Source organism: Saccopteryx bilineata, chromosome 8, assembly GCF_036850765.1.
Source record: "Saccopteryx bilineata isolate mSacBil1 chromosome 8, mSacBil1_pri_phased_curated, whole genome shotgun sequence".
Classification (NCBI taxonomy): domain Eukaryota; kingdom Metazoa; phylum Chordata; class Mammalia; order Chiroptera; family Emballonuridae; genus Saccopteryx; species Saccopteryx bilineata.
The window spans coordinates 20,896,802-20,916,278 of NC_089497.1; the positions used below are offsets into that span (position 1 = coordinate 20,896,802).

General features: G+C 40.3%; 1 protein-coding gene across 5 annotated transcripts in view; it reads right to left on the minus strand.

The window, feature by feature from the left end:
- VGLL3 (vestigial like family member 3) overlaps window positions 1–16,255 on the minus strand; it is a 48,103-nt gene extending 31,848 nt beyond the window's left edge. For 2 of the 5 annotated variants that reach the window (XM_066241023.1, XM_066241021.1), the window contains exons 1-2: window positions 16,123–16,248; window positions 730–1,012 (exon numbers count right to left, since the gene is read on the minus strand). In XM_066241023.1, coding sequence (XP_066097120.1) covers window positions 730–1,012; window positions 16,123–16,248 — 409 coding nt within the window. Of the gene's footprint in view, window positions 1–729; window positions 1,013–15,777; window positions 16,042–16,122 lie in introns of those variants that run through there. The other 3 variants (XM_066241026.1, XM_066241022.1, XM_066241025.1) reach the window with 3 other exon arrangements.
- Window positions 16,256–19,477: the final 3,222 nt, after the last annotated feature.

The following is a 19,477-nucleotide window of genomic DNA, read 5'->3' on the forward strand; positions in this document are numbered from 1 at the left end:
CATTTCTCGAAAACTATCATTGAAGTGATGTGTATATATCTTTTCTCTAACCTTGTCTTTGTCCCAATTAAGAGGTCACATAACGATTTTCAGAAGTCTAGTCATACCTCTGTGACCTCTATATAGAAGAAAATAAAGAAGAGGATGCTCAATCTACTGTTTCACTTCACCGAGGTAAAAACAGTAGTCTAAACCCATGTATATACATACAGTCAATAATATCTCGATTGTATGGGACAAAGAGTTAAGACCACAACAAAGCAAGATGGAGAAAGCTATCAAGAGAACATAGAAGGCTTTCAAAGTCTGTATTCCTGGGTCAGACTCAGATCTCTGCTATGTCACCACGTAGCACCTTGTGGAATGAGCAAAAGCTAATTTTTAAAAGCCGATCCAGGCACGCCTATTATTTAGACATCCAAATTGGGCCATCGGGGCTTAAGGAATGGAGCCTCGCAGCTAGATCCTGCCACTATAAACTCCAGCCGGTTGCATCACTACTTTCCATGAGGAATTTAAGGGGTGTGACTGCATCTTTTCCAACCCTGCATTCCACATGTGACAAAACCGATCCAGCTGTTTGTCTAAAAGAAATTCTTTGCTGTCCTTAAAAATTAAAAAAGCAAGTGGATATCCGTCCTTCAGAGGCAAGTCTCCAGCTGGAACCTGGTACAGGCAGTTGCGAAACAGAGACAGGGCCCTGGAGAGCATCTGCTTTTACATTCTTACCTCGCCATAGGGGGGTTAGCCCCATCTTGCTTTTTGAAATGGCAGATTCTGGATGGAGCATGCTGGCTTGGCCCAAAGCTCTTGAGAAGTGTTCATCCACTACTGACCCAATGTCTCCCTGGAAATAAGTGAAAAGGACACAGCGAGAGTTAAGGTACTCCATCTCGGCAGGCTGGTCTTTCTCCTCCTCCTCCTCATCCTCCTCCTCCTCCTCCTCCTCTTGTTTGCTGGGAAGGGTGACTTCCAGAGAGTCCTGCATCTTGCTGTATACCGCTAACTTCTTCTGGGATGGAATAAACAAAACACAGTATCAAAGACAAGTTTGTAAAAAAAAGCATGAACTAGTTAACTTTTCAATTTTAAAAATAAGTCTAAATATTAACATATGTTCTCACATTGATCCTTCTTCATCTGCTTTATGCCAGCTTTTTCCCTCCCCAAACCAGCCTCTCCTTTCCATCCTCAAAAAAATAAATTATATTCCAAATTTAGAGAAAAAAAAATTAAAGTCCTTTATCAGCTTTCATATTTCCAATGTATAAACGCTTTTTGGTAAGAGATAGCAGAGCAGAATGACTTTAAAAAAAAGTGAGAGATTTTCATTTTTCTTCATTTTTTATTTTAAGCATTTAATGTGCAGTAAATGGTAGTTTGGGACAGGGAGAAATGGGGACAGGAAGCCTAAGGGTCTGAGGGTCGGGTGGAGAAGGAAAGAGCTTTTCATAAATGAAGTAAACTAAAATAAAAACAGGAATGTAGCATCTTATAAGAGGATTTGGCAGATGTGCCCAACTCATTTCTCAAAAATCAAACCAAAATGACAAAATAAATCTGTGTGAAGATCCATTTTGCATGGAACATATTTTTCAGATGTTCCATTTACCACCATTATTATAGAGAGGGGAAAAAAATCTTGTTGTGGCTTACAGAAAATAATACAAAATACTAGCAATGGTGAGTATGGCTTTCAAATAAAGATGAGAAAGTTTTGGTGATTTTAAAATATTTTTAAACATATGATAATAATAATAATAATTAATATATGATGCCAGACACTTATAAAACTTAATATTTATTAATTACCTCCACTTGACCCTTACAGTTCTATAACATGGTTATTGTTACAATCCACATCTTAAAGCTGAAGCAACTAAGGCACACTGAAGTGAATAATCTTGCCAACACTCACAGAGAATGTAAGTAGTGGAGCCAGAATGCGTAATACAAAGTATGCAGGTGTACATGTGTGTGTGCGTGTATGCGATGGAGGAGAGCACTATCTAGAAAAGGGCTATCTAGTGTGGGGATAAAAATTGCCAGAATGATAGCTTTTATATTGTTTTTCTGGCTAGTAAATTTTTAGTTCTTATTTTTTTATTCTTGCTTTTTAGCATGTCCATACATTTTTTATTGAGCACATATTACATTTATTATCAACAATTTCCATGTGAAATAGATGTAAGACATAATGCTAAAGATGATACAATTCATCATCCTGTTGACAAAATTAGCTTTGTATCATCAGTATACCAGTAAAACCTGATCCTCTGTTTTACCCAGTTTTTAATTTTAGTAAAACATGCACACTGGAAAATGAACGTGAATAGAAAAAACAAATCGTTCTAGAATACTCAGTCAACACATAATTTTGAAAAGGTTATCAAAACACATAACCCAGCCTTTTATGTTTCTAAGGTAATTACTAGCTTCAAAATCTATAACCCCAAATTATAAATGCATCATTCAATGAATTAAACACTTTCTCTTAGCAATGAATATGTTGTTCTTGTGTGAGGTGAGTCCTAAAATGTTCCAGGTATAATATGAGCTGGTGGTCATTATTTAGGGGCTGCTATTTGTAAATATGTGTATTGCTCTTTTATTTAAAATGTGTGCCAATATATCATCACTTGTTGATAAATAGATAACAGCATGTATATGTCTTGCTGATGACTAGGTGATTGTAATGACTGGTTATATTTCTTACAGTCTGCTTTGCAAAGCCTTGAACATGTTTATATTTAACTGCAAAAGTAAAAACACCACAGTAACAGAAATGATGGGATTGATCTAAATGACCTCTAAAGTTACTCCTAGCTTTAAATTCTATTATAAAGTTAAATGAGTATTACAATTTGTTAGTCAAATCACGGTACTGTTCTCGGGGCTCATCAGGAAAAAAGACAGAAGACCCAAATAAATAAAATCAAAATGGAGAAGGAGAAGTTACAACTGACACCAAAGAAATACAAATAATTATAAAAAAAAATAGTCTAAAAAACTATCTGCCAACAAATTGGACAACCTGGATGAAATGGATAAATTCCTAAAAACATGCTATCTTCCAAAACTAAATTGTGAAGAATCAGAAAATCTGAAGAGACAGATTACAACTAGGGAGATTGAAGCAGTGATCAAAAAACTCCCAACAAACAAAAGTCTTGGACCAGATGACTTCAAGGGTGAATTTTACCAAACATTAAAGAAGAACTAATGCCTATCCTTCTCAAACTATCCCAAAAACTTCAAGAGAAGAGAAGACTCCCAAGCTCATTTTATGAGGCCAGGGTTATTGTAACTCCAAAACCAAATAGAGACTCTACAAGGAAAGAAGATTGTAGCCCAATATCCCTGATAAACATAGATGTTAAAATGCTCGATAACATGTTAGCAAACCAGATCAAGCAATACAATCAAAAGATCATACACCGTGATCAAATGGGATTTATTCTGCAGATGCAAAGTTGGTACAATATCTTCAATTCAATAAATGTGATACACCACATACACAAAATGAAGGATAAAAACCACATGATCATATCAATAGTTGCAGAAAAAAACATTTGATAAAATTCAGCCACCCATTTATGATAAAAACTCTCAGCAAAGTGGGAACAAACACACAGCGAACACCATACTCAATGAGCAGAAACTACAAACATTTTCCTTAAGATCGAGAACAAGACAGAGATGTCTGTTTTTACCAGTCTTACTCAACATAGTAGTGGAAGTCCTAGCAACAGCAATCAAACAAGAAGAAATAAAAGGCATTCAAGTGGAAAGGAAGAAGTAAAATTGTCATTATTTGCATATGACATGATACTGTATATGGATAACTCTAAAGATGACACCAAAAAACTATTATAACTAATAACTGAATTCAGTCAAGTAGACGGATACAAAATAAATATATCAGTAACATTTTTATACACCCATAATAAACTATCAGAAAAGGAAACTAGGAAAACAATCCTATTCATAATAGCTTCAAAAAGAAAAAAAAATACTTAGAAATAAATTGAACCAAGAATGTAAAAAACTGTACTCAGCAAATTATAAGACACTAAAGAAAGAAACTGAGAAAGATGCAAATAAGAAGAAGCATACACTGTGATTATGGATAGGAAGAATTAACATCACTAAAAAGTCTGTACTACCCAAAGCAATCTATAGATTCAATGCAATTCCTATCAAGATACCAATGGAGTTCACAGAACTAGAACAATTATTTCAAAAATACATATGAAAACACAAAAGGCCCTGAATAGCAACAACAACCTTGAGAAAAAAGAACAAAGTTCAACAATGGTGTTGGGAATAATAGACAGATACCTACAAAAACATGAAACCAGACCAACTTCTTACACCATACACCATTACACTCCTGGGAATATATCTGTAGAAACTAGAAAACTAATTTGAAAGACTATATGCACCCAACGTTCACTGAAGAATTATTTACACTGGACAAGATTTGGAAGTAGCCCAAGTAGCCACCAGTTCATGAGTGGCTAAGAAAAGCTGTGCTACATTTGCACAGAGGAATACTACTTGGCAGTAATAAAGCAAGAAATCTTATCCTTTGCCACATAATGAATGGACATGGAGATCATTATGCTAAGTGAAATAAGCCAGTCAGAGAAAGACAAGTACCACGTGATTTCACTTTTATGTAGAATCGAATGATTATGATGATCTAACAAGCAAAATAGAGACAGAGAGAATCATAGAGAGAGGGCAGGCTGACAGCTGTCGGGAGAGGGGTGGTGAGGGAATGATGGAGGGATTAAACGAAGAAAAAAAAAGAAAAAACTTATGGTTAAAAAGGGAGCTCTGTTTTTATATAGGAATAAATTAAAACCTATCTACAGAGTATCTGCAGTGTCCACAAGAGTTCATTATTACTTAAGAAACTGATTTCATTTTTATGTTAATGTACAAGTCAGCATCAGTTTGTGAGAACTGAGTTTTGTAGTTATTGTTTCATTTGTTCAATTTCAACATTTATTTTTTAAATAAAAAAGCCCTTGCTGTATTAATTATCCAATGAAAAGCTGTTTTATTTTATTCCAGTTAATAATCATTAGATGAAATATAACTAATTAAGCTTTTATATATGTAAACTAAAAATTTTTGTATAAATGTAGACAGTATTATGACCTACCCCAATAATAAAATATTTAATTTTTAAATTGATGGCAGTTGAATTTATCTATAGTTTTCTATCTACTTAAGATTACACAATTTTCTGAATGCAAAACAATTGTTATTCTCTTTAAACCATTGTTGAATGGCTAGATTCAAATAAAATAATCTAAAAATTGTATATTTTTCAATATAAAATGGAGGAAAATTGAGCAAAATCTGCTATTGTATCATAATACCTTTTATTAATCTATTTACAAAAAATCATTCTTTTCTTGATAGATTTAATGATTCTGTATATTCTTTATATTTTAGGTACATGTATCATGTCTGTTTATACACATATAAATTTATATAAATATGTAGTAATAGAGTATTCCTTTTGATATGCAAACTCCTATGATTCTATAAAAATATATTGGCTCTTATATTTCAGTAAAAATTTTTGGATTATAAAATATACTTTTTTTTTTGCTTTCTCAATTCTTTAAGGCAGGTCTACATAATTAAATAAATTTTCTTGGAAACTACCAAACAAAAAAATGATTAAGGAGCCTATAATACATCTTCCAACAGGCAGGAAAAAAGGGAATACTTGTCATTCATTTCCTCCTGTGCTTTTTTCAGGTCAGTTGGGTTAATTTTCACAAATTATAGTGAATCAATTTAAATATTTACATTCACAATACATACACACCACACACATGCACACACACAGTTAAAGCCTCACCATCAACATCAATGTTTTAAAGGGAGAATTCTGAAGCATCCTAAGGGCCTGCTAGCTATGCAAAATGCTAACATTTAATTTGTATACATTTTTCAAACACTGAGTGGGAGCACAAAGAAAACAGAAGAAGGAATTAAAACAGTAACTGATTCATATACTGACATTCACAACATCCTAATACTCTCTCCGTAGACTGAAGCCTCAACTACTTCTCGTGACCTGTGCTTTAGTGACTATAAATCAGTTCTTTGCCTTTTGTTAAACTATAAATGTTTCTCATGTGGGCTTTTCTGTATTACTTAGTGTTTGCTCCCTGGAATAAAACTTTACTGGTGTTATCTTCTCTCTTGAGAACAACGTAGAAAATTCAAAACGAATAAATCTCAAATCATCTAAACCTAGATTTCCCGAATCAACATCAAAAGGCCAAATCTAGCTCACACTTTTCTCAAAAGGCACTCCTCATTTCCCTCAAAATTCAACTCTTTCAGAAATGTTCATGCTTTTCTCAGGGGGACCCTGAAGAATTTTTAACAAAACTAAAGGAGCCATCCAAAGAATCTTCAAAAACTACAAGTTGGTTATTTAATGCCCATTAACTGACTCATCCCCATCTCTCGGAGTAATGACAATTGTTGTCCAGGTAAAATGACACTCAAGTTAAGTGAAACAATGAGCAAGTGAACAGCCAACAAGTGCAAACTGGCTCAGGAAGAGGCTCAAGGAGCGGGGAGAGGCGGCCTGGGCAGTGCAAACCATACCCAGCACCTCGCAGCAGCCTGCCATCAGGGCAACAGAAACAAACTCGCCCAGGAATGTGCAGGGGAAAGGGTTTGTCTGACAAGAGAAAGACTTCCATGTCAGGAGCCAAATACCACTAACTCCCCAAGGCTTAACTCTACGAAATGCCAAATGATTACTGTGCATGTGTGGAAACTTTTTCCTAAGGAAACTGAAGTATTTTAACGAATCACTGGATATTTGGAAACAGCTTTATGACTTTTTTTTTTCCTACTGCCTGTCTTCTCTAAACGCAACATTTCTTTTTTATGTTCAAAACATGCTTGGAGTTGAGAAGGGTAGCCTATAATATTAGCCAGGAGTCACTGTTTCCAAATGGTAAAGTCAATAAAGTAATACGTTGCTCTTTGATCATATTTTTTTTCTAAATTCACACCAATAACAGATTTTAAAAATATATCTCAGAGATACTTGAAATGTTGATCCTTAACCTATTTGGTTACGGATGGATGGGGCAGGAGAAAGAAGTTAGGTCACAAATTTATTATATATATATTATATATATATAATATATTATATATATATAATTGTTTTCCTAAGTGAGAAGCAGGGGGAGATTGTGGGGGGTGGAGAGGCAGACAGACAGACTCCTGCATGTGCCAAAAGGTGATTCACCTGGCATGCCCACCAGGCGGTGATGCTCAGCCCCTCTGGGGCGTTGCTCCACTGCAATCAAAGCCATTCTAGTGCCTGAGGTGGTGGCCATGAAGCCTTCCTCACTTCCCAGGCCAACTCTGCTCCAATGGAGCCTTGGCTGTGGGAAGGGAAGAGAAAGACAGAGAGAAAGAAGAGGGAGAAGGGTAGAGAAGCAGATGGATGCTTCTCCTGTGTGCCCTGGCTGTGAATCAAACCTGGGACTTTCACAGGCCGGGCCAAGGCTCTACCACTGAGCAAACTGGCCAGGGCCTAAATTTGTTTTGTTCTTAACAGTTGGAAGGACAAATTAAAAATAATATTAACATTATCTCTTTTTTAGCACACTTGCCCTCAATGATTCTAGTCACTATCAAAAATCGAACCCATCTCTTCCAAAATGAAAATTTTCCTGTTTTGAGGATGTTCAAAAAAATATGCCACAGGCTTAGAGAGAATTTCAAAATTTTCATTCCCAAAACATTTAAATCAACGATCACAAAAGAACAGTCTGTGTTCTCTCTCAAACTGACTACTACAAATGAAACAACTGTTCTGATGTGTAAATTTCTAGTATGTTTATATAAACCTATGACAAGACTTAGAGTACAATTTCATTTTCTAAAACTTTGTTATTCATTGAATTGTCAATTAATTCCTATTTTGCGTCAGTAATTATGCAGTGACTGTGAGCCACGAAGGTGAAAGTCAGCCTGTCTCTATACATTGGGAAGACATTGTAGTAAGGGCAATAGAAAATAAAGGAAATCTTGTGATTATCCATAGGCCTAATTTGTGTTATTTTTCCAAGTAGCTAATATTCAGAAATTTAAAAGTAAGAAAAGTGAGAAGGTTAGTTACTACATTAACTAAATTACTAATTATTTTCTTGTTTCTAAGGAAACTTAGATGGGAAAGGAGAAAAATAGAATGGAGTGAGAGAGATTATTGAGCTGAAACTAGTCTGAGAAACCCTCTGGCCCTCCGCTTCCTCTTCCGAAAATGAGGAATTCTGACTTGACTATATTAGAGCCCAGTTCCAATTCTATATCCTAATAAGCAACATGCTGGAGCTCTCGAAAAATTCACACTTAATTTTGTTTCTTCCATTGGCTGCCTCATCTGATTTTGCAGGACACTAGCCAAAATACCCCTACAGACCACTGAAGACTAATGCATTTCCAGAAATGGGTAATCTGACCCAATTTCTAGGAATTAGTTTCGGTCAGTCTTCTATCTGTCTTCAGAGTAACGAGAAAGAATGCATCCTGTGAGGCCCCCCACTAAATCCCACATGGACAGGTGTTTTGGCATACTAAAACAATGTACTTTTTAAAGCAAAAGACACCTGTTTGTTTTAGGTCATTCTTTTCTCCCTCTCTCCCTATATTAAAGTATGAGATAAGGGAAAAATAGTTTAGTTACCCCGGTTCAGACAACATTTGTAAATTACTGGCATAAGTCCGGTATCCACTAAACTACCTATCAATACGGTATTTCTGACTTGTTTCTAGCAGCAGATGTTTGGGTCTAAGGGTTCAAGGCACTTTGAGGATCTTCCTAAATGAAAGTTAAAGCAGGAGGTCAGCTGCATAACGATATGCTTTTTGGAAGATTCAAGGCACAGTTTGGCCTGAAATTATTTCATTCACTTGTCTCTGCCAGAGACTGATATTCAATTCAACTATTAGAGAACTTTGTGTCTTTCATTTTTCTCTTTAAAGTTTATTATTTTCAACCGCAGTTTGCACTCAATAGTATTCCATACCAGTTTAGACGTCCAGCAACATGGTCAGGAAACCATACATTCTATAGAAAGCTGCCCTCTCCTGCCCCAAGCGCCACCAGGCCCCATAACCAGTTATCTCAACACTGACCATATTGTCCAGGCTGCAACCTGAATATATGTGGTTATTCTGCGGCGACTAATTAGTACTGCTTCATCCCCTCAATTTTCTCACTCAGCCCCTTAACTCCCTCCCCTCTGGCAGGTGTCAGCCTGCTCTCTGTATCTTTCAGTCTGTTACTATTTTGTTTATTTTGTTCACTATATTCCACATATAAGTGAAATCCTATGGTATTTGTCTTTCTCTGACCGACTTATGTCACTTAGCATCATATGCTCTAGATGAGGGGTCCCCAAACTACGGCCCGCGGGCCGCATGCGGCCCCCTGAGGCCATTTATCCGGCCCCCACCACACTTACGGAAGGGGCACCTCTTTCATTGGTGGTCAGTGAGAGGAGCATAGTTCCCATTGAAATACTGGTCAGTTTGTTGATTTAAATTTACTTGTTCTTTATTTAAAATATTGTATTTGTTCCCATTCTGTTTTTTTACTTTAAAATAAGATATGTGCAGTGTGCATAGGGATTTGTTCATAGTTTTCTTTATAGTCCGGCCCTCCAACGGTCTGAGGAACAGTGAACTGGCCCCCTGTGTAAAAAGTTTGGGGACTCCTGCTCTAGATCCACCCATACTGTCACTGAGGTAAGATTTCCTTAGCAACCCCTTGTGTAAACATAGCAGAGATCTTTTAACCACTCATCTACCAATGGGCACCTGGGCTCCTTCCTAATCTTTACTATTGTAAGTAACGCTGCAATGAACATAGGGGTGCATGGATTCTTTAAAATCAGTGTTTTGGAGGCCTGACCAGGCGGTGGCACAGTGGATAGAGCGTCGGACTGGGATGCGGAGGATCTAGGTTCGAGATCCTGAGGTCACCAGCTTGAGCGCGGGCTCCTCTGGTTTGAGCAAAGCTCACCAGCTTGGACTCAAGGTCGCTGGCTCAAGCAAGGGGTTACTCGGTCTGCTGAAGGCCCGCGGTCAAGGCACATATGAGAAAGCAATCAATGAACAACTAAGGTGTTGCAACAAAAAATTAATGATTGATGCTTCTCATCTCTCTCCGTTCTTGTTTGTCTGTCCCTGTCTATCCCTCTCTCTGATTCTGTCTCTGTCTCTGAAATAAATAAATAAATAAATAAATAAATAAATAAATAAATTTCTTTACACAAATTTTTGCCTGACCAGGCGGTGGCACAGTGGATAGAGTGTCGGGCTGGGATGCAGAGGATCCAGGTTCGAGACCCCGAGGTCGCCAGCTTAAGCACGGGCTCATCTGGTTTAGGCAAAGCTCACTAGCTTGGACCCAAGGTCACTGGCTCGAGCAAAGGGTTATTCAGTCTGCTGAAGGCCCACGGTCAAGGCACATATGAGAGAGCAATCAATGAACAACTAAGATGTCACAATGAAAAACGATGATTGATGCTTCTCATCTCTCTCCGTTCCTGTCTGTTCTCTGTCTGTCCCTATCTATTCCTGTCTGTCTGTCCCTATCTATCCCTCTCTAAATTTAAAAAAAATCTTAAAAAAAATTTTCTGCTTTAGGATCTGCCCTAAGCATCGTGAGAATTAACATTTTTAGTCTCATTGAAAATTCCCTTTCTAGAGAAAGACAAAAGATAGAAATATACGTATTTCCTAATCGAGTCAGCTTAGCAGCTCTTCTGTAACAGCCTAAAGAATCAGTGCACAGGATAATTCTACCTTCTGAAGACACTCACTTTCTTTGGTATGGGACATGTCCTTGCCATTCCCAAACTTTGTGATCTGTGGGACTTAGTAAGTGCTAGGTAAAGTAAAGCTTCCTCGCATTTATCCAAAACACCCTTCCTTTAAATATCCAAAGAGTGTCACCTTGTCCTGGCATCTGGTTTCCTAGTGAACATATCTTAACTACACATGATTTTATAGATTCCAAGACTGCCTGTACCGTAATCTCCACTCTGGTTGAATGCCAGAGACAATAGTTCAGTTTAGTTATTTTAAAGTTTAATTTTCTTCTCTAGCTTTGAATCTTCTGGCTGGAAAGTTCTTGGGAGCATAAAACTGCAGAGAAACTATAAGCTTCTAAATCTCTGAGTCAAGTTAATTTGTGTAGTATGGAATTATAGGGGCTCTTCTTTCTCAAAGAAGCCCTGTATGAATTCTTTTAAACCCATTTGCATTCTTGTTTAAAGTTGCAAAAGAAATTAGATCCGCCACCTTAAATAAGTTGACAGTGGATCAAAAACTACCTCAGATCTAATTGTATTCTTTCCTCTTAATGAATCTGAGCTTACGTGGAAATAGCAATGATCTATGAGGCACTTAAAGCTGACAGTTAATACCACTTTCTGCCTACTATTTTAAATAAATAAATGGTCATTTGCTAAGTGGACATTCTACCTCATCAACAAAAGATGCAACACGGAAAGCAAAAGTCATTAACATAATACAAAATGCTTGCAAAAGGCCTTTGGAATGCCTAAACTAAAAAAGTACACTACCAAGGACTTGGAAAGAATTTCAAGCTCCAAGGCCAAAGAATCTACTGCATATTAATCTTCTTTATCAAAAAGTTGATTTGGAGCACTAAAGACAAGATTAAGCTTCTTGTGAAATGGGGAAAAAATCTTGGGAGACTGCATAGCATGGTGGAAAGAGGCCCCATTGGGGAGCAGGGAATTCTGATTGTTCTAAATTTGTCGCCAATGAGCTTTGAGATATTTAGCAGGGCATCTCAGTCCTATGACTACCTATATTCTCATTTGTAAAAGGAGGGCTTGAGGCATGTTCTTCTAGTTTGATTGTCCTGAAAAACAGAAATTTAGAGAGTTTTTATGGACTGACTGAGGTGGCAGAATGCAGAGAAAGAGTTTGAAAAAACTCCTTACAAACTTATTACTGGAGCTCTGCTTCCCAAGGACATTGAATTCTTTCAAGTGAAAGAATGCAGGCAGCAACTGTCACCCTGGAAGAGGACAGAGTAAATGTGCTCTGATTTATATAAAGCCCAATGTATGATTGTTAAAAATTCCTTTGCCCAGTGAGAAAACTAGTGAATTGTTCTCAGCTTCCACTACCCCATCGACGAACTCTCCAATTCTGAAAGCTTTGCTTTAAGCATCTTCTTGATGCCAACATTATGAACGCAGGGAGCAGGGCGGGGTTAGAGAACAACAAACTGTCTGCATTTCAGATGAGGAATCCACTGAGCATGAAGAGAATCATTTCCTCAATTTTTCCTGACACATATTTTGAATGTGTTTTTTTTCTTGGTTCTTACTGTCACTGTTAGAATGCAAGTGCATTCCTTTCTACACACGTTCTGCAGTGTCATCATGCCTTCAGAGCATGTGCTGAGAGACTCAGTCAAGAGTTCTCCTGAGATATTAGGGGCTGATGTATTAAGTCTTTAAAAAATGGGTGAGCCCAGGGAGCAAGAGGCTTAGCATCCCTGAGCAAATCCGGACTCTGTAGAGCACACTGGGAGATTCTTGCACAGCCACGCAGCCTCTGGGAATTCACACCAGGGCCTACAAAACTTACTCTTCAGACATATTTACATATTGCTTTGATTCATTTAGCCTACTGTATGTCTGAATAACACACTGCAGTTCATCCGGATTTAAAGGCAGTTAGCTATGGCTTTCAGATACTAACCTATTACCCATCTACCATGTACATGTTCAATAAAAAAAGTAGCTTAAAATTTCAAGTGTGCATTTGTGCTGTTAGAAAAAAAAAGCTGAAAGTACAAATGTCTGGAGTATAAAGTTCTGTTGTTTTCAAAAAGAATTTTCAACTATATGATCATATATTAAGAAGGAAATATATACCTATGTTTAAAATCCATCATAATGAACCATTTTAAAACATATACTTCGGATCTACACAGATTTGAGCGAGAATAAATCAGCGCAAAGACACGCTGCAATTAAATACAAAAGTGATATAAAACTTTAATGCTCTGTTTTCTAATATTTTATAACTGGACCACTAAGCATTCTTTATAATTCTATCCTTTTTTTTCTGCTTTTTTTTCCTTTTTTTCTCCTCAACAGTTCAAATGCAGTAGAAGTTGTAACCCTAATTATTTGTCTCCCAGGCAAGATGCTATTAAAGGTCACTTCCCATGTACGGAGAAAACAATCTTCATGGATAATAATGATAAAACCTTATGGAATGCAAAAACAACCAAAATATGTATTCTCAGATGACTCCATTAGGGCCAAGTCAGTGTTAGTCCCACTTCACCCACGCACCACACAGTCTAAAAATGCTGTCAGCCTGATAAGAATTTCCTGATTTACTCTTTTTTTCCAATAGAAAATATAGGTCATCAAAATAAACTCCCGACAGTAAAAGAACAATAGTTATATTATCAAGTCTTTTTTTTAATGTGTTAGCCAGTTATAGGCAAGTAGTTTCTTAATTGGATTTAAAAAAAAAAAATTTCTAACAAGCCATTTTCGTAAAAGTAACATGAAAATTTCCACGCATATCTCTCAACTAAGTTATTTAGGTCAAGTCAGCCTCACTGCTACTCAAACAAGATCTACAGAATTCCACGGTATAGTGCAAGCTGATTATTACTTTACTAATATGTGCCACTCGTCAATGTTGACAAGTCAGGTAACAGAAGAAGCTCCTTCTTCAGTTTGTTGATGGTCTTAGCAAAAGAAAGAAATTTGCGGACTGAGTCTCAGGGCTATTGCAAATGTTAGGTAAAGGATGGGGGGGGGGGATAAACTCACAAAACAGTGTTCAGCTGATGTGTTGTAGAATTACGCACCTTAACGTTGTATGAATTTGTTAACCAGTGCCACTGCAATGAATTTTAATAAGGAAAAAAAGATTGGAGCTATGTCTTATTGAAAACTAAATGTTATGACTTGTCATTTTAATTTTTCTGATACTGAATTTTATTATTTCCTAGCTCAAGAAAGTATGACAGTTCTAATCCCCAATCGCAGACTCATATTTTCATGGAATTCTTTTCACAACTCTAGAAAATAAAATCTTATTCACAGCACCTACTGGCTCAAGTTATTTTGAAGGGGAAAAAAAATGCCTTCCCAACTGTTTAGTAAAGTTTGAGCCTGTTGCACATCCACATTCCAGTTGATAATTGGAGGCCTCTCCAGTCTCTGGGATGGAAGAAAGGACGGGAGGAAAGGGTGGCTCATCTGGGACGGTGTTTATAAAACACATCAACTCATTTGCAGCCCTTCTTTGCCTCACTTGCCTAACTTGTACTAAATAGTTTTCTCCATTATTTATATATTTCCTATTCAGAGCCAAAGAAAAACAAACAACATAACCAAAACGTTTTAATCTGTCACCCTTGACCACAAACTGCAAAATGTTTTCCCATTCTCCTCTACAAAAGTAATCTCTGAAACGCTGAACCTGCTGAATATTAAATAATAATAATGATAGTAAAAAAAAAAGTGAGGTTCTCTCTCCTCTTGTCCTAGTTGGTCCATGTGGACCTCATACTGTGAGACAGATCAATCCGAGGTGGGTTCCCTTATGAATCAGATGGATTTCACAGTCCCTAAATTCTAAACTTAAGCTCTGATTTCTTTCCAAAGAGGAGCAGTGCAAATCTAGGACAGATTAATTAAAAAGCCAAACTTCTTAAAAACTATCACAAAACATAGAGTTTCTAGGGAAGGATATATATGATATATATATATATATGATATATATATATATATCATATATATATGGCAATAAGTTCAATGAGTTGTAATTTTCTAACCATATCTAGGTCCCTGATAAATGTCTTCATTAGTGTAATTTTTAAGTCTCACTAAATCAATCCACCCTCAAGGCCTGGGTCTGAGTAACCTCTTTTGGTATATCGCAGCGCCACATACTCACACGGGCTTTATAAAGCACTAACTAAGCCTTGACACACACTCTGCTGGTGTCCAGAGAGGAATGCCCAGCCCAGGGGTACCTACTGCCAGATTTCCCAGAATCTTCCTCTCCCTTCTGAAGAAACTGTACCATCTCCCTGGTTCCAAAGCCCCTTTAATCAGCAGCATTTTCCATCACTGTGGGCATGGTGGAGAACCAGTGACTCAAGGTTACCTCTCAGCCAGAAGGGGACACACACACGTACGCACACAACATACTTCCAACAAACTGAACTGTAACACTTCTGTGCTACGGTGGAATTAAAGGTAAATGAGAACGAGAGTGGGGTGAGGATGAAGAAGGTAAAAGGTGGTCAAATATACGGCGACAGGAGAAGACTAGACTTTGGGTGGTGAGCACACAATGTAACAGACAGAAGATGTATTATAGAATTGTACACCTGAAATATCTGTTATTAACCAATGGTTTAGTTTTTTAAAAAGTGAACGAGGAAGTTAGGGATCAATCCCTGTCCTCTAAAGTCGCAGTCAGAAGAAGACACACTCTGCAAGAAGTTCTAGCAATGTTTGATGGATATTACACTAGACCCACGTTCCACCATAAAAATCCCCAAAAGGCCACTGCCTGAGCTCACTGCTGTCCGGGTAGTCAGTGACACATTTCGTCCGCTTAATCAAGAAAACCCTGCAACACTCTACCTTCCCAAAAGAAACAAAATGTTCGGTTTAAGGGAAGTTTACTCACATAGTCCTAAGACAGATGCCCTTGGTGAGCTCCAGAGAACTGAGCGCTAAGAGCTAGGTGGCTGTGACGGCAGCCTCTGAGTTCCGGTGCTGAGCACACTCAGGGGAGCCCCAGCCAGGTGATCCCTCACTTCGAGTCCCCACCAGTCCGCCCGGCCGCCGGTCCCTTCCTAACGCCTCTCCTCCTGTCCTCTGATGTCTCTCTGCTCAAGGGCGCTTCCACGGGTCCCGGAGCATCCTCAGCGCCACGCGTCCCGGCGGGACGTGGCCGGAGCCCCAGACCGATACTCGCGGTGCCCCTGTCCCCCGCCCCCGCCCCCGGCCGGCTGCCCGGCCGGTGACTCACCTGCTGGCCAGGTTGGGGCGCCGGGTGGTAGTAGGCTGTAGGGCAGGTCGCAGCTGCCACGGGGTTGGGCAGATACTGGGGCGCTCCATACGGCTGGGGGTGATACATCACCTCCGCACAACTCATGGCAGCCGGGGCAGCGGCGGCCCCCGAGCTGCCGCCGCGGTTCTGCGCGCTCGCGCGACCGGCGCCGCCGCCGCCGCCGCAGCTGCCGCCTGTGTCGCTGCTCCAGTGGCTACTGCGGCGAAGGCGGGTCCTCGGCGGCCGCGGGCTCCGTGCGGGGCGCGGGCGCGGGCGGGGCTGGCAATCCGCGGGAGCCCGTGCGCGGGCACCTTCATCTTCAGCCCCGCCGGGGGTCCCCTGGCCCGCGCTTATCTGGCGGCTGGGGACGGCAGCGGCCCGCCGCGCGCCGGGGGCATGACAGCGCCGGGCCGGGGAGCAGCGGCAGGCGCAGCGGAGCCCTGGCCGGGGCCGGCGGCGCCGCTTCGCAGGCACACGCTGCGCGCCCGGGGCTCGCCCTATCACAGGCGCTGCGGGCCGGGCGCGGACTGGGCGGCGGGGGCAGAGGGAGGGGTCGGCCGGGGCGGAGGGGAGCGCTTCGCCTCCCGGGCGGTGACGCGCAGCGCGCCCGAGTTCCTCCAAGTCCGTCCGCGGCGGGCGGGTCACCCGGCAGGGGGGACCCCGGGCAGGGCCGGCCGCGGATTGGCGCGAAGTTGGAAGCCCTCTCCGCCTCCCAGCCGTGGGACGGTGGTGGGAGGGGAATGGTATGCGAGAGGCTCCGCGCCCTCCGCGCCCTCCGCGCGCCGCGGGCTTCCACCCTGCCCCTGTCACCTGGCTGCCGGGGCGAGGGCTTCCCAGCCCCAAGGAGCTTTCACAGGGGACAACGCAGAGGCCGGGGCCAAAAGACAGCTGAGGGTTCAAAGAGCTAAAACACAGCAAGCTCAAAATAAACTGGGATCGCCCGGACATTAACTACAACCATACGTGGAAGTTAACTGTACTGCAAGTGCGCGCATGCCAGGAATGCAGCAGTTTTCAACAAGTAATCTCCGTTTTACGTTTACACCTTCATGGTATGACATTCTTGCGGGACGTCAACCTTTTCTGGCTTTTCCAGCTTGGTTTCCATAGAGCAGTGTACAGTAACAATCCAGGAAACCCATTCAGCCTCTAGTTCAAGGTGTATCTATTTGCAAGTGGCTTATCACCTCCAAAATGAAAAAAGAAAATCTATTGTAGGAATTGCTATACAATCAGATAAAACAGAAAAGAATTATGCTTGTTTTATAAATAAGTAAACTCTAGCTCTTCTAAATATGTAGACATGTATTTGACAAATATATTTCTCCCCTTATGTATAGCTGTGGTCGCTTATGACCAAAGAAGTTCTTATTTTCACAGTGACTATCCTTGGTCAGAGGAAAAGTCCATCCGGATGTCAAATGAAATGATGTTGTTGTGATTGAATTGTGCCCTCCCACCCCACCCCCCCAAAAAAAGTCGGTATGTTGAATCCCTAACTCCCATGTAATTATTTAGAGACAGGACTGGTAAGGAGAGAATTAAGGTTAAATGAGATCATAGGGTGGAGTCTGGATCTAGAACTTGTGTCCTTATGGAAAAAACACACAAACACCAGTGATCTCTCTCTGTGCCGGAACAGGGGAAGGGTCTTGTAAAGACCCAGTGAAAATGCCCAGATTACCAGCCAGGAAGAGAGGTCTCACCAGAAATTAATCCTGAGATCACCTTGATCTTGGACTCCTGGCCTCTAAAACTCTGAGACTCTAAGTCCACGCCTCGCAGTCTTGGTATTTGTTATGGCAGTCCTATCAGACTAATGCAGATATATAGTACCAACATATACTATAAATTTTTACATAAATGTGCACATATAACAATGCAGACACATCCGTACATAAATACAAATACACTTGAATATATACAAACTCACACACTTAAACTCACAAACTAGAATCATTGGAAAGGAACTCTGCATAACACCTCTTATTCACTCAGCCATTCTTTCATGCATTGAATACTAAACTATTTTTATTAAGGGATTAAACGTGTTGGACTTCCAATGTGTCTGTTGTAGTGGAGCAGTATTCATATCAATAAGATATATAAGAATTTCTTTAAAATGTTTATTACCGTTCCCAAATTAACGTTCCCTGTTTACACCCCCTTCCAGTGTTTCGGATTCATTACTCAGCTCCCCTCTTCATGGTTCCCCATAGACAGCCCATAGGAACTTCAGTCGTAACAGCACTAATATGTTCCTCATATCCCCAAACGGATCCTCTTCTTTTAACCTGCATCTCGGGGATTGAAACTTCCACCCACTGCTTCTGAGCTAGAATCCTGGGAACCATCCAACACGCCTTCTTGCTTCTCACAGTCCACACGTCCGACGTTAGAGTCCATTTGATCCCAATTTCTACGTTCCTCCTGACTTCCTGCCCTCATCTCTTTGTCTCCGAGGCTGTAACTCTCTACTGCACCCAGTCTGTCCCCCAGACTGCTGCAGGAGGGCTCTCCCCGATTCCCAAGCCCCCAGGGTGAACCCTCCTCTCACCCATTCTTCACAGCTTCTCTTCCCATCTTCTGTCCTATACACTGCAAATCCAGCAAATTCATAATGTTTCATCACTCTTTTGACCTTTTTCACAGTAGCTGCCCACAGTCTGCACTCTCATCCTTCAAATTCTGGCCCCTGCTGATGTCAGCATCTCCCGCAACTGTGCATTCAACCATCTGAATGGAGACCTCCCTTTCTAGGTGTCTGCTACTACTGTGTTTTTAGACACACGCCCAGAACGTCTGCACCAATACCGCCCCCAGCCCCCGTTACTTTCACTCGTGAACTCCTTCTCCTTCAAGGGGGTGTCTTCCAAAACGTCTGCTGAAGACCAGCTTTGATTCCCTTAACTCTCAGCAACTCCGGCACCCGGTGAATACTGCTCCACCCCACTAATAATCAACTACCTGACCGGAAATTGCTTCTTTGCTTGTTTCCTCAATACAACCATGATGGCTTGAGAGCCTGCAGGGGCTGTGACTTTCATCTCTGAATATTGACCATGTAATACCTGGTTTTAGTAAACATTCATTGAACAAATAAAGCATAAAAAGGAGAGGAAAAACCCTGGAGGGAACTTACGCTTGTGGAGGATCTGAACACATATGAAATCAGTGAGGGTTCAAACATGGCTTCTGACTCTCTCTCTCTCTCAGGCTTTTCACTGTACGTTAGAATGAGAAGGACCTTGTGATATGAGAAAATTTAGGACCTAAATTGTGAAGTGACTGAATTAGGACACAACGCTAATTTGTGCTGACAGCCCTGCCTCAA